The sequence below is a fragment of the Doryrhamphus excisus genome, linkage group LG8 (assembly GCF_037039965.1).
Source record: "Doryrhamphus excisus strain RoL-2023G ecotype Guam linkage group LG8, RoL_Dexc_Guam_v1.1, whole genome shotgun sequence".
NCBI lineage: Eukaryota > Metazoa > Chordata > Actinopteri > Syngnathiformes > Syngnathidae > Doryrhamphus > Doryrhamphus excisus.
The window spans coordinates 7,095,805-7,120,020 of NC_136364.1; the positions used below are offsets into that span (position 1 = coordinate 7,095,805).

The 24,216-nt window shown below is 45.6% G+C and overlaps 1 protein-coding gene across 5 annotated transcripts in view; it reads right to left on the minus strand.

The window, feature by feature from the left end:
• The window catches only part of tenm4 (teneurin transmembrane protein 4), a 163,719-nt gene that overhangs the window by 85,609 nt on the left and 53,894 nt on the right, over window positions 1-24,216 (minus strand). For 2 of the 5 annotated variants that reach the window (XM_058080904.2, XM_058080913.2), the window contains 7 exons: window positions 16,697-16,952; window positions 14,162-14,236; window positions 13,878-13,976; window positions 11,815-12,050; window positions 7,602-7,766; window positions 4,765-4,979; window positions 2,659-2,869 (listed from right to left, as the gene is read on the minus strand). In XM_058080904.2, coding sequence (XP_057936887.2) covers window positions 2,659-2,869; window positions 4,765-4,979; window positions 7,602-7,766; window positions 11,815-12,050; window positions 13,878-13,976; window positions 14,162-14,236; window positions 16,697-16,952 — 1,257 coding nt within the window. The remainder of the gene's footprint in view (window positions 1-2,658; window positions 2,870-4,764; window positions 4,980-7,601; window positions 7,767-11,814; window positions 12,051-13,877; window positions 13,977-14,161; window positions 14,237-16,696; window positions 16,953-24,216) is intronic. The other 3 variants (XM_078792698.1, XM_078792697.1, XM_058080909.2) reach the window with 2 other exon arrangements.

Sequence of the window (24,216 nt, forward strand, 5' to 3'; positions counted from 1 at the left end):
GATATGGATGCTGTATGGTATCATGTACCCAGAAAAAATTATTACGTTTGATTAATGTTCATGTTAAAGATTAAATAACTGTTAATAGTTATCCTCCCTATCCGTGTGGAAGTGGTAAGTTTGGGCTATTTAAGTTTAAAGGAAATAACTTGAAGTTAGCATGTGTCTCAAGACCTTGCAGTTGCGCAATATGTTGTAAATAAAAAAAGTATAAATGTGGCTATAGTCGTGTTTTGTCATGTTTACAGGGCTCTAATAATGCTTTGTTCATTTTAATCTTTAGTCTACCCACCAACTATATGTGGTTTCTTAAGTTTTTATTATTTGCCGTTTTATTATTATTATTATATTTATTCATTACTGATTGATTGATTTTCTTTATTCTTGATTTGTTTATTTATTTTTCATCTTATTTTGTACAGAAAAATAAAAATTAAGATATTTGAAAACAGTGGAATGTTTTATCAGAGCTTTTATTGTAGAAAATCGGAACCAAAGCACTGAAAAAGTTTGTATATTTTTCTGTTTTTAATAAATGCGGTTTTTTTTTTTGACAACCTGATGCGGCCCAGCCTTGCCCAGACCCTAGCTCCAGTGGCCCCCAGGTAAATTGAGTTTGAGACCCCTGGCCTAAACACACGAGGCCGCATGCATGTACAGAAATGGTGATGGTATTTGGACGCTGCCGCCATCGTATTTAATGGCCGATTATGAATTGGGAACATTTTCCATGTCTGTTGCTTGTGTTTCCCTCAGCGGGAAAAGGCGAAAGGGAAGCCATGAATATCTCTCAGCCGCACACTCCACGCATAAATCAGCCATTCAAGCAGGGCCTTCATTGAAATTCATTACCCTGCGTATCAGGGGGCGCTAACTATTGAAGGCGTCCCCACAAACCAACCCCCACCCGCCGCCCCCGCGAGGATGGACGGGAAGGAAGGAGTGTGGCGTGCGTGTTTTAATCAGCGCCTTCCCGCACACTCGAGAGAATGCCCGGCACATCTGAATGATAGCTGCGGAGGGGAGACCCCTCCCCGCCGCCGGTGTACTGCCAGCATCCGTGTCAGGCACCAGGCAGCGAGGACAAATGTCTTCACGCGCCACAGGACTGTGAGTCAAAACAGTAGCTTGGATAGGGGGGTATCCTAGCGACTGTTTTGGACCCATTAAGTCCTCACCATCTTCACTTTTCATTTCAACCTTTCATACTACATCCATGTCACTGACATAACTGACATAAATGCTTTGGCCCAGCAAGGTGCGCTGCATTCGGGCACATGCCCCGAGTAGCAACTGCGACGCCACGGAGGTCTCTGGCAAACCTCTTTTCAAACGTTTCAGGTGGCAGATAAGGTTTTGTGAGCTTGATTGTTTTCCCAACCATCATGGAGAAACTAGCAGGGTAAATTAGTGTTTAAAAAAAGGAAATGAAATTGCTATGTCTGTAGCTAACTGACAGATATGTGTAGCATCTTTTGCTATAGGGCGGGTGAGAGGTGGTGTCATGTCCATTATTTGCCTTCATGATGGCACACATGGGAAAGCAAGCGTTCTCTCTGAAAGGTGGAGCAGCAAGTGAGGCTCTGACTAATCCCTCCCAATCCAGCGCATCCCTTCCCACTGCAGTCACAGGCCTTTGGGCCGGACTTTGGAGAGAAAAGAAATAAGCAAAGTAAACACGCCACGTGTCATATCATATCAGAAATATTGAATTCCATCTACGTCTGGCGCAATGGGTGGTGGTGGTGTTTTTTTTTCCGGTCTGGCTCCAAAGACAGATCCCTATCCATCCTGTTCCGTGTGTCACATATGGACTCTGGCCCAGGAGCTTTTAATTAAAGCACCCAGCCACCGTGGCCGTGAAAGCCGACACCCCCCTGACGCCATCCTTCGCACCTTGCTGCCGCAAATCAGAGGAGGATGGTGAGGCTAACTGAGGCTCACATCCACATGGAAACCTCCCTGAGATGTTATTGTCTTGGCAGATTGACAACAATTGGCGTCCACTCTGTGTGGGATTAGGTTATTGATGTTGTCGAAAAATACTAACAAAGTGTGGATAGACCCTAAGACCAAGCGCCTCCATGAGTCATTGATGAAAACTGGAGCAAATAAAAAAAAAAGTACTTGAGTGTACAATCATGCCTTCACACTAATGGTCCCCACAAGCTGGACCCCCTGATTGGCTCATGAGGATGTTTGGCCTCCTTAGGGGGATCATGGCAGGATGACTCATGTCCTCATTTTCATATTCATCTTCACCTTGGTTGACCTTCCACAAGGAGAGGAATAGCGTGGATCCTTAGCTAACGTGGACTTCATTATGCTACAACTTCACTTATTTTTACACTTGCACGCTTTATGTTTCATTGTTTCATTCTACAAGTATAATGGAATATGATGAGGAAAAATAACATATTTTAGTAGCATATCATTGAAATATTCAAGAAAAGATGTAATATTGTGAGAAACAAAGCGATAATGCTACAAGAATAAAGTCACAGTCACATCTTTGACATGATTGGATCTCTGATCTGCCCTTAGCAAGATGACACCCCCCATGTGCTGTACATTAGCACCCATTGGGATTAAAATCCAGGCTTCGCTACACATCCTGAAATAAAGTTTCATCATATGGGTTTTCCAAAAATTCCTTACCGATGGCGGTGATGAGGAAGGAGACAGTCTCCGCGTCTTTGCCGTCGTTGTAGACGGCCAGGTGCCAGATGCCGGACTCCACGTACTGGATGAAGCCCGTGTCGTGCGTGCTGACGGGAGCCAGACTCCTCTGCAGGGCGGCGGGCCCCTCCAGGCCAGGGGGGGTGTGGGCCAGGAGCCGTCGGCCGTCCAGAAGCTCCACAAAGTCAAACTGCAGACGAGACACACCACGTGAGTGGATAGGATGACACCATTAAGGATGACATGTGAGACGCCATGCTCTCAAACTCGCTGTCAATTGCTCGGCATGAATAAGTTAGCCTTCCGCTAGCAGCAGGCAAGCTAGTTACATGTGATAAATGATAACAGTCCTTCTCTCCCATCAAGAATACACGATTTCATGAGCATTTCGATCAAAAACACTTAGCATGTGCTTGGTATTTCGACCTTTCTATGTAGCTACTTAGCTACATAGTGCTAAATGCTAACAGAACACATCAGATGTCATTTATAAAGAAAGGATGATTTTTTACAATTTATTATGATGGCATTATTCACCACAAGCATTTATGCACAAGGTCTCCATGAGGAATTTTTTCACGTTTTCACGTCCATCATCTGCCAGGCAACAGCTAAGAATCTCCACCTGCCAGACTTCCAGGCAGAAGGAAGTCGGCCTGAGGAAGGACTAGCGGCAGGTTAGGCGTCTTAAGCAGCAAAGACGGAAATGAAAGCAGCAGTTAGGATTCATAATAAACATCTCCCCTCGCACGGCGCACGTACGCTACATGGGAAATTTCCCTCCACGAGCCTGGGAGGATTGGCTCTTTTCCGTGACTCATCCACCAAAACCCAAGCCAACCTGCAAGGAAATTTCCGCTAAATCCTTTGCCTAACAAAGAAGGTGATTTATCATCTGCTACGAAGCTTCATGAACTCGCATCTAACAATATCGCAATTTATATTCTGCTACAAAGCGGGAAAAAAAGCCTTCAATATGCAGACATTGTTGGAAACACACCAAGAGTAATGCTCCTTTGTAACATCATAAATCACGTCTTCATTACACAACAAACAAAGCTACACTGAAAATGCTGCTTTTAACAGATGTGCTATCATAATTATTATTTTCATAAAACGCAGTCATTTATTCATGGCGACCTGCCACAAATAACCTACCTTTCTCTATTCTCCCTCCTATTATTAGGGCCCGAGCACCGCCATGCTAAAACCCACTTATTATTAGAGTTATTGTTATTATTTGGTATTATGAGGGTCCGAGCACCACCATTCAGAGAAGGTGATTGGCTGCAATCTCCCATCCCTCCAGGATCTGTACGCCTCCAGGACCCTGAGGCGTGCAGAAAGAATTGTGGCCGATCCCTCTCACCCCGGACATAGACTCTTCGAGACGCTCCCCTCTGGCAGGAGGCTGCGGTCCATCAGGACCAAAACCTCACGCCACAGAAACAGTTTCTTCCCGTCTGCTGTCAGCCTCAACAACAAGGCCCTGAACCCCCCCTGACACTCTTCACACCCCACCCCTGCCTCATCCTGCCACTTTGACACTTTCACTATATGCGTTACATTAACGCCCAGTTTGGAGTCTTAGGAAAAACAATCAGACTGCACTTTCGGAATAACAAACAAAAACAGACTGTGTACATATAATTATACCGTGTATTCTGTATATTTAGTATTTTTCATTATTTTTTGAATAGATGTGTCTGCACCTACCTCACCAAAACAAATTCCTAGTATGTGTTGATCATACCTGGCAATAAACCCTTTTCTGATTCTGATTCTGATTCAGATTCTAAGGACGTCTTGGTATTATTAGGGCCTGAGCACCACCATGTTCAGGACGTCCTGGTATTATTAAGGTAGAGTGATAGAAGTGCAAAAGTCCCTTTGGTTTTTATTCTTATTATTGTGAAATAATGAAAAACTGAACATCCTGCCCCAAATGCTGTTATATGTCATAAAAATTATATTTTATGCAATCAAAATGCTACAGGAATCACATGGGTGCAGTTGGCATATTTTCAACTTTTTCTAGGACATTTCTGACATCCCACAAAAAGATGGATGAAAGCAAGAGGCCACCTGCGTGTGAGATGGGGGCAGGCCCCTCCTCCCGTAGACCCCCACCAAGGCATCCTTGCTGAGCGACACGTTGAACTTCAGGTACATGGGGTGGTCCACGAAGATCTGCGACCTCCAGAAGACGCCGGGCGGGATCTGCTGCGCGACCTTGCGGCCCACGTCGATCTCGCCCATGTCGATGTAGCTGTCGTCGGGGAAGGAGATGTCCACTTTGCCTACCGCCCGGGCAGACACAACACACAGTTAATTGTGAGGCCTGAAGGGATTCTGGCGTCTGTACGGTCCATGAAAAATAAAAGAAGACGTGCTACAGCATCACCTAGGTTTAATGACTTCACAGCTTGACGTTTTCTCATTAGGAAATGGAGCCGTTTCCTTCATGTTTCTGCTGCTTGTTGCTTTTTAATCGAAGCGTTTCAGAGAGCTTTTCCGTCAAGTAACGACATGTCAGGGAAATGGCATTAAAAGGTTGAACATATGGTGGTACAAAATGTTGTACACTCGTAATTGAACCTACAGTAATAAAAGTGAGAGCTGTAATTATATTTGAGAAGGATCTGGAAGCCGAAAAGGCTCCATATGCTGCACGTTGGACTCTGTGGTGGAAACCGGCAACATCTGTTTCGTCGGTGCAGACCAGCTTGATAGCGCCACCATTCATAATAGACCGCCCAATCACAGCAAGGATGTCAACCATCATGCAAATGCTACATCCCACATGCTTTGGGGAAGTCCACGGGTGTCCAAGGTGCGGCCCGCAGCAGACTTGGAATATTTAATTCATTCATTTTCTACCGCTTTTCCTCACGAGGGTCACGGGAGGTGCTGGAGCCTATCCCAGCTGTCTTCGGGCGAGAGGCGGGGTACATCCTAGTCTGGTGGCCAGCCAATCACAGGGCACATATAGACAAACAACCATTCACACTCACATTCATATCTATGGACAATTTGGAGTTGTCAATTAACCTAGCATGTTTTTGGAATGTGGGAGGAAACCGGAGAAAACACGCGCATGCACGGGGAAACCATGCAAACTCCTCACAGAGATGGCCAGGGGTGGAATCAAACTCAGGTATCCTAGCTGTGTGGCCTGCATGCTAACCACTTGGTCACCGTGCAACCTAAACGCAATATATTGTGGTCATATCGGGTCCTTCATCCCAGAGCACCCCCTCCCGCCAACCACCCTTTGATCATACTTGTTCCCAAAAACCGACAGCTTGTGGGAATGCATGAAGGAAGTGTTTCATGACGGTATTGAGTGCTAATGTGCACATTTGTGTGCACAACCTCAAGCTAATTCACAAGTCCCGGCTCGTACCAATGGTGATGGAGAGACTGGATTCCTTTTGGCATGTCATGCTGGGCCTGTCTTAGTTGTATGCACTGGTAATACTATAATACATAGGAGGTTTGTGGGTCCGTGGGTCCAAAAAGGTTGGGTATCTATCTGTCTACCAACCCAAAATAGGTAAAGAGGCTATCTGGTGACAAAGTAGTGCTCTTGGCGTCACAGTTGAGTGTTGGAAGAATTGTACATAAAGTTATTCTATTTTTACTATATTCTTATGACCTAGGTTTCTCATGACCTACAAACATTTTGTAACACTCACATAACAAAGTAAGATTAACGCTGTACATGTGCTTGATATCACTCACATAACAATGTAAGATTAATGCTGTGACGCCTGCACTCGTGAGTACATCGTGATTAAGGGAAGACAGAACATCCCTCAGCAGATAGTTTTTAACACCCTCAGGGGACACAGGCACGGGTCAGAAGTAGATGACCTCAAAGGGTATGTGTGTATCACCAGAGAATCACATGTCAAGGATGAAGATTGTTCACACATTATGGATAACATGTTGTACAAAGAAACTGGTTTCAACTGGAATAATTAAACCCCCCTTCCCTCAGAAAACTGATTGTAACCAGGGCCTTCCTTCAATAAAAAGGCAAGAGGGCAGGAACTGCTTCAGAGTGAGGTGGCGAATTGTTACTGAACGGTTCCTGATCACTCTCCTTGCAAGTAAAAAGAAACTCATCTCTCTGTGTCTTCTTTTGTACAGGCAGTGTTTTTTACAAGTGTTGGGGTTTAAACCTGACATTGAGTAATAATACAAAATCTTGATTTTCTTTAGCTGCATGTGAAAGTACTGATTGTTTTGCAAGGCCAAGACAAGACAGATCCAGCTTGTCGTAGTTAATGCTGACAGCGTCCCAGAATGAGACTTATTCAAAAAAGTACGGCTATTGATTTCCCTAACAGCGAAAGGTCTGAGCTCAGCCGCTGCCGCCCTCGCTAAACACACTTTTCTGCCATGTGCTGAATGAAAAAAGACAACTGCTGGATCCATCTATATGGTAATGACCCCATTCTCTACCTTCTGTGGGCCGCCACTGGCAAATCACACGGCGACATTTTGGCCCATTTGCTGCAGAGAATAGAAGGAAGCAGGCAAACTTTCTTGGAGTCAGCCGGCACCGTGGGGCGAGCACATGCTTTCTTTGGCTGCCAGGCACGGCGGTCCGGGCGGGGAGATGAAAGGATCGCATCCGTTGTGGAGGGTGAGAGGCTAATCCCGCCCCCCTCTCGCTGCCCCGGGACACTCGCTCCCTGAAGCGGTTCCATATTCTCCCTCCAGGAACAAATAAAGCTTTCCCCGCTGATGACAACTTTCGTAGGATTACAATGCAGATCTCGCCACAGACCACAGAGGCCCCGGGGGCCACAAAAACAACCAGCGACTGGCCGCAAATGTCACCAGCAGACTTTACATCGCAACTTTTTGCCTGCGCCGGCGCGATAAAACGCTTAAAAGCCAACGTCACTTACTGTCGTCTTTGCCCCGGCGATCAGGTACTTCCAGGCCCGTGTTGCCAAGCGGGCCCAGGCTCAGGTCTGTGGGTAAAGGCAGGCCGCTTGTGTTGTCCTCCGTCACGTGATACATCTGTCTTTGCGTGGGCTTCAGGTGCCAGTTCAGGCCCAAAAGGTGCATGGCTGGAAGACAAGAAAGGCATCATGGGTACCACAACTCCACAAATGCCTTCATGTTTGTGAAACGTCATCATCCAGTCGTCTGATACTGTAGATGTAGGCAAACAGGAAGTCAACCAAAAGACGCTGCTGACCCCTCAGCCCAACCTCGGATAAGCGGAAGACGATGGATGGACAGATGGATGGATGAATGGAAGGATGAACGAATGGATGGACAGACAGACGGATGGAAGGATGAACGAATGGACAGACGGATGGATGGATGGATGGACGGACTTTCCTACTTGTGCAGTGTTTGACCTGACAAGGAAATTGTTGAAGTTAGCAAGAAAAGGCTCCAACATTCCTGGAACTCTAAACGGAATACTGGATAAGGATATCATGTGACTAAAAAGTGAAAAGCACTCCTGCCAGGAACAGGAAGTCATCCCACAACTGATGGAGGAACACAAGCCTTGATGGTTAACGGCAGATTCCCCTCAGCTGTGGCATCTGAATGCCACGCTGACCTCCAGCGACAACATCTGCCTCCCACCTTTGGCACAGACCCCAGCTCCCCCTCCCCTGTCATACTGCCTTCTCAGAGCTCCAAGCTGATTAACTCCACCCCCCCCAAACTGGGGCTGAAAAGGGAGAAAGGCAACACAGCAGGGACACACAAAGGCTATTTCAATGTGAACTCATGCTGATATTTTACAAGGTCGACAAAAGAAATGTCCTCTGCTACAATGGTCACTGTGGTGGCACGGAGGTGGAACGAGGGAGGGGGGGGTGACAGATCACCAATACCAGAATGGACAGGACCAGCTTACTAAGGCAAAAAAAACAAAAAAAAATGGAATTCAGCAGTCAGCAGAAAAAAGGCCCAGAAACTCAATGAAGACATTTGATTGGTTTGTTGCCTCTCTTAAGCTCTTCAAGTAATGAACACACGATTCATTTCTTTTTCATTTTCTCGTACTTCATCATCACACTCATTCATTTCTGTGAAATGTGCTCAAATACAGAGCAGCATTAAATAACCATCACAAAGTCTTCCTTTCTTTTGACAGGAAGTCTGTATTGCTGCACATTACGCTGACGCCATATGGGGTCCACTTCAGGTTTTAATAACAGCGCCACCATGTGGTGCATTTGTCATCAAAGCAATAGCACAGGTAACACAATGGGGGTGCAAGTTTTCACACATTTTGTGTGTAGCGCTTCAGGTGTAAAAGAGTTACACCATGGGGTGTTTTTCCATGAGCATACCCCCCCCCCCCCTTTTTCTTTCTTTGTTTTATAAAGTGTCAAAATTGTGACAAAGTTCCGTCTCAGTATTCCAGGAAGGTTCCGGTGCAGCGATATAGAATCCAAGAGAATGTGGAAAATGGGCAGAAAGGACAGCCAACCAAGCAACAGAAGACTCTGTGGTAGTGGAAGATGCACAAAGGCGCTTCTTTTGATTTGTGCTTCAACCCCAAACGGGGGGGAAAGTGTGTCGCTGGAAAAAACACACTTTCCAAAGTCACCAGGCAGGGTTGTGTGTGTCGTTCCAAGTGTCCTACTAATGCCATCTTTGTGGGACCCATTCTTCATCCATCTGTCCCCGAGGCCCGGGATGGCAAATGAGTCGTCCCATCTTTAAAGATTTACCTCTAATATTTGTCACATGCAGAGGCCCGGACCCTGCCGGCCAACTGATGTCCTCTATGTTACAAACTCGGCACTAACACCAGGAGGAGGCTTGTAGGACTAACAAGACACTTGTAACGAGATGACGGAGACAAGCCGCTGACCCGTCAAGTGTTTCCGAGCACATGTCGTGGCCTCCTTTCACCGTGTACCGATTACACACAACACGGACACTGCGGTGCAAAGACTCCTCGCCGGCGCTCCTCCGCCAGAATATCCTTCCTCCGCTCTCGTTTGATGTGACGACACTTGAAAAGAGGATGTGACGGCTCATATCAGTGACTCCAATTATCAAAGGGAAGATGTATCGCATCCAAATGTTATTACTTAATCATGGCTGCTTCCACGTGAACATGGACAGGAAGACAGCAGAAATAAGTCTGCATCATGAATAAATATACGACTCCGGCTTCCTCCCACATTCCAAAAACATGCTAGGTTAATTGGCGACTCCAAATTGTCCATAGGTATGAATGTGAGTGTGAATGGTTGTTTGTCTATATGTGCCCTGTGATTGGCTGGCCACCAGTCCAGGGTGGACCCCGCCTCTCGCCCGAAGACAGCTGGGATAGGCTGCATCCCTGCGACCCTCGCAAGGATAAGCAGTACAAAATGAATGAAACGTTGGACGAGAACCAAAAGGTGGAGAACCTGAGGCGATTTCTGCCACAGGAAATCATATTTTCTAACCGATACTAACCTTCATTTTTCTGCTTTCTCAAGACCAATATGTACTTATAAGTGATCACTTTCACTATTTCAGTGGAAGTGTAGTTAGTGCACAGCTAGTGGTAAGAAGGAACAAATGAGGATGTGTTGATGAGTCCTAATGAAATATAATGAATACTACCAGGAGAACCAGAGTATAGAGGGGGAGGAGCCACCTGCTGTGGCCCAGCAAGGTGCACTGTATTCGGACACATGCTCTGAGCAGCCGCTGTGATGCCACGGAGGTCTCTGGGAAACCTTTTGCACTTTTCACACACCTTACTGTGCTGGAGTTTCAGGTGGCTGATGAGGTTCTTTGTGTGCTCTACGAATTTTTCCCCTCATCTTGGAGCAACTGGTACAACATCCGTCCTCTTAAAGTGAATGTTAGTTATATGTGCGCTGAGGGGAAGTTATGGCAGGTCGTTAATGTCACAGGCTTGCCCACACAGTACAGGTAATCTCACCTCACTGCAGCTTTTTTTTTTATGAGCGGATATCAAAGCTATTTTTAATGTTATGGGATTTCAGGGTATTATGTCATAATTCCATCATATTGCCACAATACACACATCTGATATAATGTGTCAAATTTCTGCAGATTATGATATTACTCCATGTGTTTTGCTGATGTTGGACTTTTTCTTTGTGAAAAAAGGAAAGGGTGAGCAAAGGGAAGCGTGTGTCAGGTCACGCCGTGTGTCATCAGACCTAATTGGCTTCATTAGACATCTCACCTCCAGTCCTCCAATTATAAGCCTCCTCAATTAGCTGCACTTCACTTTGATTGAAAATGGCCACTGATTGGTGACACGGGGCGGGCGATGCTTGTTCACCGCACCTGGAGATGTTGGGACTATTGGGAGGTGTAATTACACATAAATTACACCTCCCAATCACGAGGCGTCGGGCCAGCTCACCAGCAACTAAACCCAAAAGCCACTTTCAGCCACTTTTTTTCCAGGCTTGCAGATTTATCGCTAATCACCGCCAGCCCCGAAAGCAGCTAATAATCTTTTGACAAAATAATGAATTTTTAAAAAGAATGGATGACTATTAATGCAGATTTGAGTGTGCTTGGCCTCAAGGTAGAGCAAAAATGAAAAAGATAGCATCCTTGATTGCTAAGGCATAATAACTATTCAAAATGCCCTCAATGAAGAATTCATTTGTCTCGCTGATGTACAGTAAATGAGCTGGAGTGTGTTCACCTTCAATGTCAGCACCGCAAGCATGCATACGTACGTTATCATCTTAAGGTACGCCTTTGCAAAGATAATAAGCTTCGTTGCAACTGCGCTGCTTCACACCGAGAGCTCTTTCCAGCATATTCATGCACACCGGCGCAGCTTTAACATTCCCATGGCAACAAAATATTACAAACAAAATGTCCCCGTTTGGGACACTCCTTTGACCATTGGCTTTCCATTCTTTATTTCTACCATTGGTCACCAAGCGTCAGTGATGCCATCATAGCATAAGTGTGTTAGCTTTGATGCTGCACATGACAGCTTTTTGTCACACACCCCTTTACACCTGAAGATTAGTACATGAAAGCTAGCACAATACTGATTTTGGTTCTCCAACTACCCTTCAATCAACCTTTTTCTTTATGAATTTGAAGGTTTTAAAATGGAGGGGGCGGAGCCTGAGGGGGCGTGACACTCACCGATGAAGTAGGCCAGGAGGAAGAGCAGCGTGACGGAGACGAGGATGGCGCTGAGGGCGGCGCATTTCCAGTTGCAGTGCTTGTAGGGCTTCTTCAGGCTGAAGGCCGGCCGGGAGAAGGTGCTCCGGGGCAGGGGGCGCGGGGGAGGCGAGTACACCGTGCTGGAGGTCAGCGGGTACCCCGGAGACGTGGTGCAGTACATGGGCGAGGTTCCACCTGGCTTGAACAGGAAGTGCCTGGAGGGAGGCGACATAATTCAGTGTGAATGATGAAGACGACAGCTGATTGTGTTCTCAAGCACACGCTGTACCGTCGCCATAGTAACGCTGCTGCCACTTTAGCGCGGGTCATAAAGCACTCTGGACTTTTGCTCAGTGGCAACGGCGGATCGATACCAAATCCAATTCACGCTACTCGCCGGCTCGTTTTTACGTATTCAGAGTTATTCCCAGGAAGCAGGCGTCGGGGCCATCCAGGCGAGAGCAACGCTATATGAGGAGGCGGCGGTGGAGGCGGCGGAAAGGGTCCAGCAGATTTATTCCCCCTCTGAACAGACGGCTGGTGTGGCCATCAGAGGCGGCCACACCGCTGTCAAGGCCTCTTTACGGCCACATTTACAAGAGGCGACGCCCCAATGGAGGTGCTTCAATGTCACATAACGATGTGTGATGACGGGCGCGGCTGACAGCATGTGGCTTTAAAGTAGAGGGGCGGGACGCGGCGGCCTCACATGAGCACTTAAGGCGGCCATGTTTGGTGTAACTAGAAAAGAATGCCAGCTGACAATGTTAACAAGGGCTGCGTTACGGCTGTAGAGGACGCTCCGTGACGTATGCCGGCATTCACTCATCAGGGACATCACGGTGGAACCTCGGCTGCTGTCCGCCTCAGTTTCAATTGGCACAGGTCTTGTTGTGTCATCTTATCACAAAACATCTTTGTTAGCATGCTATTAGCTTGCTAAGACGTGTTGATCTTGATGCCACATTGCATCGTTGACAACAATCTCGCTTTAAATGTTATTTATCCCTTTCATTCATCATTTTTATGCACGTGAAATTGTTTTATGCATGTATAACTCCAATTGGAGAAATATAAAAATGTGTTGAAACGGATTAATGATGCTAACCAAGGTTCCACTGTATATACTTTTTGTTCTAAGAGAAACATTTTTATTCCTAAAACGTTTTCTGGAGTTATTGTCATATGAGAAAAGAATCAACAGTACCTCTGCTGGTTGTAGCCGAGTACTGCACCCTATTTTGCTTCAGTTTCTTTGAGACAGTTGATTCTGCACAATGGCCTAGATAAATATGACACTACACCCAAACTGTATGAAGAGAAAGCACTCTTAGAGTTTATTCCTATTTCCTTTGTTGTCAATGTTTGTGGTCGCGTGGGTGGGATGAGCTTTCAAACTTTGGATTATAAAATGCTGGCATTCAGAATGAATGTACATTTTTCCAAATATGCGGTATTGAGGATGCCATCCTGGTGCGAGAACGGAGTGGTGTTCTTAGCTTTGGAAAGAACTGCATTACGTTACGTTGTGTTTCTTCGGTTTTTGGCTTCCAGGTTTTAATGCAGAAGGCCACCTCCAACAGGAGTGGGGTGGAACAGCAGTCACAAAGATCTTCAATACATTCCAATTTACTGCTGGATGTTTAAACTAACACGGGCGTGGTATTAAACTAGCCGCTAAGCCTGCAGGGAGACACTGACCACTGTTTGCCTTTTGGCTTCTTTGCCTTAGCAGAGGTCTGCGCTCCACTGGGTGTCATTGCAGGGACATTATTTGTCTTTGCTGATTGGCTGGGAGAAATAAAGCCGTCCCACTAGCTCACAATCGGACATGCGGGGTCTGTTTTGAGCATCCATTTAAGTTGGCGATTATGGTTCATTATCCGATAAAGGACTACACAGGGACGGATTTTACTCGAGCGAAGAATCACACACACACACACACACACACACACACACATACACAGGTGCCGAACAAAGCAGAGGATGTAAACATATGATGGAAACATAGCGCAGGCAACGCAACAAACATGCAAACCTACCCGTCGTTGTAGGCGGCCTGGTGGCGAGCGGACGCCAGAACGTCCATCTCAATGAGGTTGTCCTGTAAAGTCTCTAGGAATGCCTGCTTTGCTATGTTTCTACACACAGGTGGAGAGATGGATATGAAGCCGGTCGTGAGGTGAACATGCAGGAGTCACAAATAATTAACAAGTGTGCGCTCAACAAGGACAGACGGTGTGGGACAGAGACACCTTAAAGAACTACTACTAACACTACTATGACTACTACTAGAAAGATAGGATTACTCCCCTCACTGTCATACCTGGTTTTGTACGAGCCCTGCCCTTCTCTGCAAGCGTCTTGCTCCTCTCTAATAAACATTAGAGTATTCTGGCTCCTTGTAAGGTCATGGTTGGAAGAGAACAATGCATCACTTTGTAAATAAGAAACCTGAGCTTTGTCTTTAAATGCATCACAGGTGGTCCATGCACTCGCTTATGTTGGATATTGTCTATCATCAAAAGGAAACCTGCTGATTTACACAGATGATCTTGGTAAAGAAACTCTAACATGAGAAAAGAAAGTAAAGGCAACAAAGGGACCATGGAAAACAGAAACTTTAGAAACAATGGGTAACAGGACAAGAAAAACACTAGGGACAAACAAAGGAAACTATGGACACTGGGTAATTAGGGTACATGGGGAACCAACGGAACATGGAAGACACTAAGGACAAAGGAAACACACACGACAGGAAACAAATGATGTGATGGTCAATGAGACACTAGGAACAAATGGTTGTTAGGGTAGGGGGGTACACAAAGGACGCAGAGTACATTAGACGGCAAACCAACAATGGAAGACACCAACTTTGGGGACATCCAGTGAAGTGGGTGATGGTGGCAGATGCCAGGGTACCCAGTATACCCAGCATGGAGGGAATGTGGGAAACAGAGGATGCACTTAAGAAAAAAAAGGGAAGGCAAACACATGGATGACAAAGGAGGGACAAAGGAGATATAGGACACGGAACATGGAACAGAGGTGAAGGACAAGGTATGTTGGGAACAAAAAGAACACAGTGGACCAAGACAACATGGGGCATAGGATAACGGGGACAAAGGGTGCATTGGAGACACTGGAAGCAAGTCTTAAGCACTCCTGTTGCTTTGCAGGGACGGCGGACACAAAAGCAAGCTTGTCAATAGCGATGTTTTCAGGCTTAATGACGGTTTGCTTCCACGGAACAAGAGGAGAAGCTGCCAGTGCTCTGGTCAGCTGCTGTGTTCCATAAGCAAATAGCCACCCAATGGAGGAATGGACCGTTCACATGCAACAAGCTGCCACAAGAGAAAGGTTCTGCTTTTGATGCCCTTTAAAGTCTGTGCTGGCGAGGGAATGCTGACTTTTAATGAGCAGCGATACCTGGCAGAAGAAAATGGCTGAAAGGAGGCGGGATAGGGACCCACGGATAACTGGCAAGAACGGAATGCGAGCGACCGCTGCACAAGATTTCATCAGGATTCCGAGGGCCGTTCTGCTATCAGCTAGTTAGTTAACGTGTATTCAAAGTTTCCCACTTTGGATTTTCCATTTCGTTATCGCAACCTGCACACAAGATCTGAGGCGGTCGAGGCGACTCTTGGCAGATTGGCTCTCATCTCCATCTGCTTGTGTTCTGCTGGGAATACCTGAGCGGGATTAACGATGCGTGATCATGAATTACAGTCCCTGGACTTATACAGACTGACGCTTATTTAGCTGCTTCTGCCGGATTGTGTAAGACACGAACGAACGTCAGCACAACCTTCATAGTTTAGGAGCAATACTACAGAACGTTGGCTATACTTACAGTGTACAGCTTGTATAGCAGTCAAGACTTGCCATGAAAAATCAGTCATAGCCATTATTATCTAATTATCAAGTTCATGGTCAGAGGCTGCATGAGTGCTGCAGACACTGGGGGAGCTGTGGTTCATTGAGGGGAAATGTTAATTTGAACACACACAATGTGCAAGTTAATTGTGTCTTATCTATAGTTAAGAATAGTTGTGGGAGTGTCATGGTCTGGGGCTACGTGAGTGCTGCCAGTGCTGGGGGAGCTGTGGTTCATTGAGGGGAAATGTGAATTCTAACACAAACGATATGCAAGTTAATTGCGTCTTATCTATAGTTAAGAAAAGTGGTGGGAGTGTCATGGTCTGGGGCTACATGAGTGCTGCCAGTGCTGGGGGAGCTGTGGTTCATTGACGGGAAATGTGAATTCCAACACAAACGATGTGCAAGTTAATTGTGTCTTATCTATAGTTAAGAATAGCGGCGGCAGTGTCACGGTCTGGGGCTACATGAGTGCTATGGCACTGGCGTAGCTGCGGTTCATTGAGCGGTTCATTCCAACACAAGTGAGTTGCCAGATATTTTTTTCTGCTTACACCGGTGAAATATGTCGAGTATGATTTACAGTAGTTGCAAAGTAAACAGGAGTACGTATTCTACCCGTGTCAATCAAGGCGAGGTCGTCATTCTTGCTGTTCTTGAGATTTGGTTCCACGGCGGAATAAGACAGGCCACATTACCGCCAATTGACATTTCACACGAGGGTCTCCGATACCCGAGCAGAAAGCTGATTAATACGAATAACATTTTCAGCATCCGGTGTGATGACAAAGATTTCTTTCTGGGTTGCCGTGGCAACACGAATGCAAGGCCCAAAAGAAGCATTTTTCTCTTGTTCCTCACAAACGTCAGCCTTGGCCTCCTGGCAGGAACGTTCTCATCTCATCGCTCCTTGTTAGACAAGCCGAGCTCAGCCACGGCGACACCATTAACACACCTCAGTCTGCCACTGCACACGTACCTGGTTTCCAGGGGGATGTTGCTGTTGAGCAGCCAGTTGTCCTGGGCGCCTCCCACCGAGTCCTGGGCACCGCCTGCCGGACCCTCGGGTGGGGCGGAACCGTCGGTGGGCGCGGGACTGGGGTTGCTCCGCGGCGTGTAGTTGCCCCGGTTCAGGGAGTTAATGGAGGCCGCATGGTGCTGATGATTGGGCGAGTGCGAGTGGGACAGCGGCAGTGGGGGCGTCCGTAGCCGAGGGTGGTTTTGAAAGACGCCGTCTGAAAAAGGAAAGACAATTTAGTGAAGGTCTTCATTTGGGTCACGGGTGAGCTGGAGTCTATCCTGGATGCCTTTGGGTGAGAGGTTCACTCTGGACCGGGCACCGGCAAATCCCAGAGTTCATATACCGTAATCCCTCACGACTGTAAAGGTGACTATAGGGGTGTTGTTTCATGTTTAGAGAGCTCTAATGATGATAAAACATTTATTTAGAAGGTGACAAACAGGTTTTCTATGTCTATTATGTCTTATTTGCTCTTATTATGTCTACCATATTGGGTAAAGGGAGTGTCATAGTGACTATAAGGGTGTTATTTCAGATCTAAAGGGCTTTAATATGTTAAAAAGCATATTTAGAAGCTTTTAAAGAGGTTTTCTATGCTCTAACTAAGAAAATATTCTATTACTCTAATACTCTATTTCTGTTGTCAAATTTGTTTTAGCTGACTGACACCAGACAAGACGACAAGTTAACATCCAGGCTACTCTTTTCGCAATTTCCTATGATTTAATGCTGTGAAACATTTGCATGTATGAGGTACGGATAAGGTCTAGTGGAGTATTATGCCAAGTAAAAAAACAACAAGCAGTAAAAGAGTATTTAGTCATCTGGCATCTTCATTCCTTCAATGCTTTTATGACGCATGCACACTTGCATACGCAGGCAAACAAAGCCAGCGATGCAAGCGGCGAGCTATAAACTAGCCAACGTCAGTCTCATTTCCATTTATTCCAACGTGTATCTTTCATTGGCCATCTGCAAAAAGTGCACAAAGCGCTGATTTACCCTCCCACTCGCTTTCAACCGGCTTGGCCGCCACATATTTTATGGTCAGGAGCCCAGGCGGAGAGCGTTTCGCAGGGAGCGCTACTGTATATCACGCTTGTGTCGCGCCGACAGATGGTCGCACAGCGCGACGCACGCCGCTTCCCGGTAATTAGCTCTGGTGTCGAGGTAGGGGATGGAATGGACCGGTGTGAGTTTGGGATGACCTCCACTGCTGCTGGCCCGTCTATCTGAGCCCAAACCTTCGCTCATAAGACATCTAAGTCTAACTAATGCTACTTCCATGACAATGAAGCAATTGTAAAGCAAACTGTTTACTTCCTCCAAGTCATTCGCTCTCATTAGAAGTATGTATTAACTTTGGATGACCTTGCACACCACATGACAGGTTCTGGAATCTTCCTCTCAAGGTGTTCCTCAACATTAGGGCTGCGCAAAGCCAGGGCCACATGGTGAAAGGATACTACTATTTGTGCACACGCTAAAAAGTTGTATTTTAATGCATTATTTGCTTTATGGTATTTTTAACACTGTTCAGGGCAAAACATGACATGTAAAAGTTATTCATGTTCAACAAACACGCCACATCATCAGCAAAGTATCAAATCCACCACACAGGTTCCTGCGTGACCACGCTGGTTGAAGGCCAAAGATATATGGAAGCATCACAAACGTGTTGCATTCAGCATCCAAATGAATGAAGGCTTGTCTATTCTGGTGAAAAGAAAAGCAGATTCATTCATTATCAGAAAGAAAAGACCACAGCGACTCCGTCACAAAAGCCCAAACTTTCTCTTTGGGATAGAAAAGCCGAAATCGTACTGCTAACTATTCACTTCCAACCAACAATACACAATATTCATTTGTCTTCACCGCATCCGACAACACCCCCTCTTATGCACACTCACACACCTCTGTAGTACTACTACTACTACTACTACTATCACCATCCTTGTACATCTTGCATGCTAACCTTCCACGGTGTCCTTCCTATGTAGGAGGATCACAGCATTAAAAGGTGAGCAGACCTTGTATGTCGTCTGACACCCCTCCCCCAGTCAGATGTGAAATGGTGAATTTGGGTGTCAGTACGATGGATAATGAATTTGTCCTCCACCCCCTTCGCATCCAGCCTGCGTCACGCCATGGCTACATGGCTGCTCTTTTTCTTTTGCTGACACAAATTGAGACACATCACGTCCGTCGCATGATAATGGCCCACCATCTGCGACCCCCCCCACAGACACCTCACCCCTGGCCCCCTGACGGATGCCAGGCAGACAGACGTACAGGACCCGCAGAGGTGCTTGTCTTGCTCCTGCCCGTCGTGACAGGAAATCCATCGCATCTCATGAGCGGTGGCAGTGGGGTGGGTCAGTATTGGATGGGGGGGCAGGACACCCCCAACAACAACACGGCGAGCAAAAGGAGAGGATGTTTTACAGAAAATACCTCTGGGATGTATATACAGGACGTCATGGAAGAGGATTGTTCTCCGCAACAAATGCACCTATTCAACCCTAATAAATGCCATTTATTACTCACAATATTTTAGTTTACTCTGGTAATATTTGATATTCCTTCTTGGTAGAACACAACTTTTTGCTCTTAATATTTTGACTTTATTCCAAACTTTCTTCTTGTAATTTTTCTTTTGACTTTATTCCCATAATATTGTCTTTGTGCTCCTAACTTTCGAATGTTCCAAAACATGATTCAACATTTTGTTGTCATAAAGTTATGGCTTTAAAATATTAATTCATTAATTTTCGACAGCTTATCCTCACAAGGGTCGCGGAGGGTGCTGGAGCTTATCCCAGCTGTCTTCGGGCAAGAGGCGGGGTACACCCTGGACTGGTGGCCAGCCAATCACAGGGCACATATAGACAAACAACCATTCACACTCACATTCATACCTATGGACAATTTGGAGTCGCCAATTAACCTAGCATGTTTTTGGAATGTGGGAGGAAACCGGAGTACCCGGAGAAAACCCACGCATGCACAGAGAGAACATGCTAACTCCACACGGAGATGGGCGAGGGTGGAATTGAACTTGGGTCTCCTAGCTGTGAAGCCTGTGCACAAAACGCTCCTCCGCCGTGCAGCCAGCTTTAAAACAATCATGCATTCTTATTTTTCTTTTATTATTCTTATGACATTATCTGCTTCATGTATATATATTGTAATAATATCTCTCTACACTAATTTCACAAAAACAACCTACAGCTTAAAAAAAATATATATTTTTTATATTTCAACACTATCCTATCATTTTGCTGATAATAGTACATATTTTTTATCTTAGTTTTTACAATTGCAACTTCCTTCCTTTAATGTTTGACTTATTGTCACAACAGCAAATGTTGAGCTTATTTAAATTCTTCTGCCCCCCCCCCCCCCCCCCCCCCCCCCCCCAGCCCCCACCCGTCCCCTAGGCCGTATGTGCACAGCTCAGCATTCCAGTCAGGTGTGAGCTGCTGGAGGGCAACAGGTCACTCCCTTTATTTTTTTGCAGCGACCCCCCCGCTGTCAGGCATTAAAGATGCTAATGCCGGGAGGTCCCATGTCTCCGATGTGTGGGCTCAGCGTGGCGTTGGGCTCCCGCTGGCGGCCTCCCCGGGGGAAAGCCGATGGCCACCGTGACACACAGGCATCACAAAGGGGAGAGAAGGCCTCATCGGGCTTTGCAAAGGAAGCCAAAGGAAGCTGGAGAGAAGGAACAAGTCCACACTGCGTCCTTTCAGGCTGAATAACGACGTGCTGCTGGGAGCATTTACTTCTTTCAATCCCGCATTATGACCCTAGGCCGCCGTGCCCCACACCGCAAGCTTGTTTACTGACAATGACCCCAAAACACCCCTCCACTCCACACACACACACACACTCTCTTTCACCATCTCCCTGCAAAACGCCAGAGAGACGACCCTTCTCCCGACAAAAAACTTCAAGCAAACCCGGACAACGATTTTAACGCCACATTTTACAACAGAAGAAAACTTAACACGTGTCAGTGGATGGCCGGAGCACTTCAGGTTTTCTATCCAACCAGTTTCTCCAGCAGGTGATTTATTTGGTGTGCTCCTTCCCTCAAATTGAAGGAGGTGTTGATCATTAAAATGACCTGATTTAGTGCTTGGCAGGAAAGAAAACCTGCAGTGTCTCGCCCCCTCCATGGCATGAGTTTGACACCCTGCTTTAGAAGAAGAGTCTGCTCGCAAGGCTGTATGAACAGAAATGCTTGATAAGCATACTTCATATACTGTATGGAATATATGGGGGTTATTTTATCAGTGACTCGGCTAGTGTGCACGTTTTTTTATTCACCAAAACTGACCTATGTAAGAAATTGCCGTAGGGGGTACATTAATAAAAATGAAAAAGAGTATGACTACATTAACACCGATCTCTGAGATTTACGTAATGTGCTGGAAGGCCTCATGTGAAGATCCACAGCATGTACACAGCAGAAAGGTGAGAGCATGAAGGTGTTGCTTGTTGTGTGTGTAAGTGTGATGATGATGTTGTGTATTCACCTCGCTATTGTGTGCTAAATGAGCGCTGGTCTTCTTAGGTGCTGCTGTGAATGATTAGTTATTTCACCCTAAGACCCCAATTTTGCAGGTAACAGTAAATCTATGCTTTCACCAATACTGTGTGTTGTTTGACGGTCCTTGAACACACCATGCGTGACGCAGACCGAGACATAAGAGGCGAGCTTTAATGATATTTGCTCTGTGTATTTTTGTTTGGTGCATACACCTACGTATGCTATATGTGCTTCTCAGTCATAAGTATTATCTGTCTGTTTGTTTTCATCATTATTTCAAATGATGGTGTTCAAATGTAACAGTAGATTATTTCCATGTTGTTGCAGACCAAGTTCACCACACCTTATAAATTAGTAGCCAACTGTGCACAGTTGAAAAAGTAAACATTTCACTTGTATAGCGCTGTTCCACCTCCGAGGCGCTCAAGAGTTTTGAGCACATTTACCCGATGATGACGCAACGGGGGCTTCAGTATCTTGCCCAAGGCCGTTTGGACATGATCACGGGAGACAACAGGTTCAGGGTGGGAGAAAACCACCCACCCGCCTGAGGCATGCCGCCGTGTCATCCCGTGTCATTAGTAAAGATGTTTGATTGTGTGCTTGATGTTTTAAGTGTGCAGGAGTAGGGGGCGACCAGTCCAGGGTGTTCCCCACCTCTCACCCGAAATCAGCTGGGATAGGCTCCAACATAGAAAATGGATGAATGGAGGAGTAAAGAGTACATGACACTGAGTCCGATGGATAAAGGGGTACGCCAGTGGGAACCACTGTGACTGCCAAAAAATAGGCTGACTTGATGAAGACGCGTTCTGCACACGTGGAAAACCAATCGCATTTCCCGGTACGGATCGTGTAGTGACACAAAAAAAACGAGCTGACCCACTCGTCTCGGATGTATTTCTTCTCCACTTAAGAAGACAAAAAGTTACCACTTCCACACATGATGGGAGAACCTCTTTTCACTCCATGATATGGAATATGCCATGGTGGACTGGATGTCAATGTTTTGTGTTATTACTGCCGCCTAGTACCCACAATACTCTAGTACATATCACCTTTATTTACACTTTTTGACTAATAATACACCAGACAGACATTATTCATTCATTAATTTCTGAAAAAACACTCTACCTCATGTATTCTTTTCTCATGAAGTCTTCACTGCAGCCAAGAAAGACAAAGCCTAAATAAAGCAAATAGGAGAAAAGACGCGTCACCTTCCATTAGCGGATTAAAGAATTGTAGATAAATCAATTTAGGGCTTGATTGCGTAACGATACAGACGCAAACGCTGTTCATTAGGTGTTTGTGCTGCAATGCACCAACGTTGCCTGCTTAATGAGTTGCTTTGAAAGAAAGAAAAACAATGGGAGGTTGCCTCTCTGATCCCTTCGTGACTGGAAGCCCTTCCTCCCGTCAACTCCTGTTTGCACTGGTGAAGGGAAGCACGTTTAGCAGAGCGCGCTAGGAGGCTGACGTGTTATTAAGTGGAACTAACGGTAGAAATGAAGAAGTTCTCCTCACTCCATCCTGACAGCCCCAGGCTGAGCTAAATGCTTCACCTATGCAAAGCGCCGCCATTGTTAGGGAAGCAATCTGCCGTGGAAAAGAGCGCGGAGGCCAGCGCCGCCCCCGAGCCCTCCAGCGCCGCCTCGTCACGCTGAGCTGAGCACCGTGGCACCTCTTGAGGAGATTAATAAGAACTCATTCTGGGGCTTTTTGTCCCAGGACCACTTTGGAATTTGATGTGATTGGTGAGTTAAAGCAGCACCATGTGGTACTTTTATGTGGAGTGAAAATAAGGACAACTGCGTGGAAGTTCAACCAATGCTGAGGGAAATTAGGACAACACTGAAAGTTGTGACAAAACTGCCCATATGGCAAACTCCAAGCTGGAAAGTACAATTTCCAGGTCCAAACATCACAGGTGTAACTGGTATGATAGAAAAGCAGAACCTAACAAGCCAGCACAGTAATCCCTTGTTTATCACGCGTCATTATCTCCAGATCGACCGTCATCATTGAATTTCTGTGACATAGGATTCCTTATTTATAAATAGAATATTCTACTATAGTCAGTGCATCAAAACCTACCTTTGTTTACTACCTTGTGAATATGCTTTGTAATATTACTAGAACGCTCTAGAGATGAAACAACACCCCATAGTGACTTTTACAAGCCAATTACCAAATATAGTAAACATAATAAGACAATATAAGACATATCCGAGCATGGGAAACCTGTTTACTATATCCGAAATACAATTTGTAACATTATTATAACCCTCTAGACATAAAACAACACTCCGTAGGCACTTTCACAAGCCTATTATCCAATGTAGTAAACATAATAAAACAAAAGAAGACATGGGAACCACTGTTTACTACTCTCTGAACAAAATTTTTAACATTATTAGAACCCTCTAGACAAGCAATAACACCCCACAGTCACTTTTACACGACCATTACCCAATATAGTAAACATAATAAGACAAAATAAGACATATCAGAGCATGGAAAACATGTTTAGTACCCTCCTAAATACAATTTTTAACAATAATAGAACCCTTTAGAAATGTCGCTTTTACCCAATGAGAGAAAATAAGACATAGAAGACATAAATAAGATCCATGCTTGCGTGTGTTTCTATAAATGTATTGCGGTTGTATGGATCAGGGGTTTAGAATTGAGTTTTATGGCCCGTGTTAGAGATTATTCAAGTCTTATCAAGTCTGGTGCTTGTGTGTCTCACAGTCACTACTGATACCTACTGACCAGTGTACAGTACTACATATCATCACTTAGGATGTGTCTTCTGAATGCCTTACATTTGTATTCCACTCATTTAGCCACGATATGCTTGAAAATGCTTAATTTAGCCCACAAATACATACAATTTGCTTAAATATGTACGTATGTATTT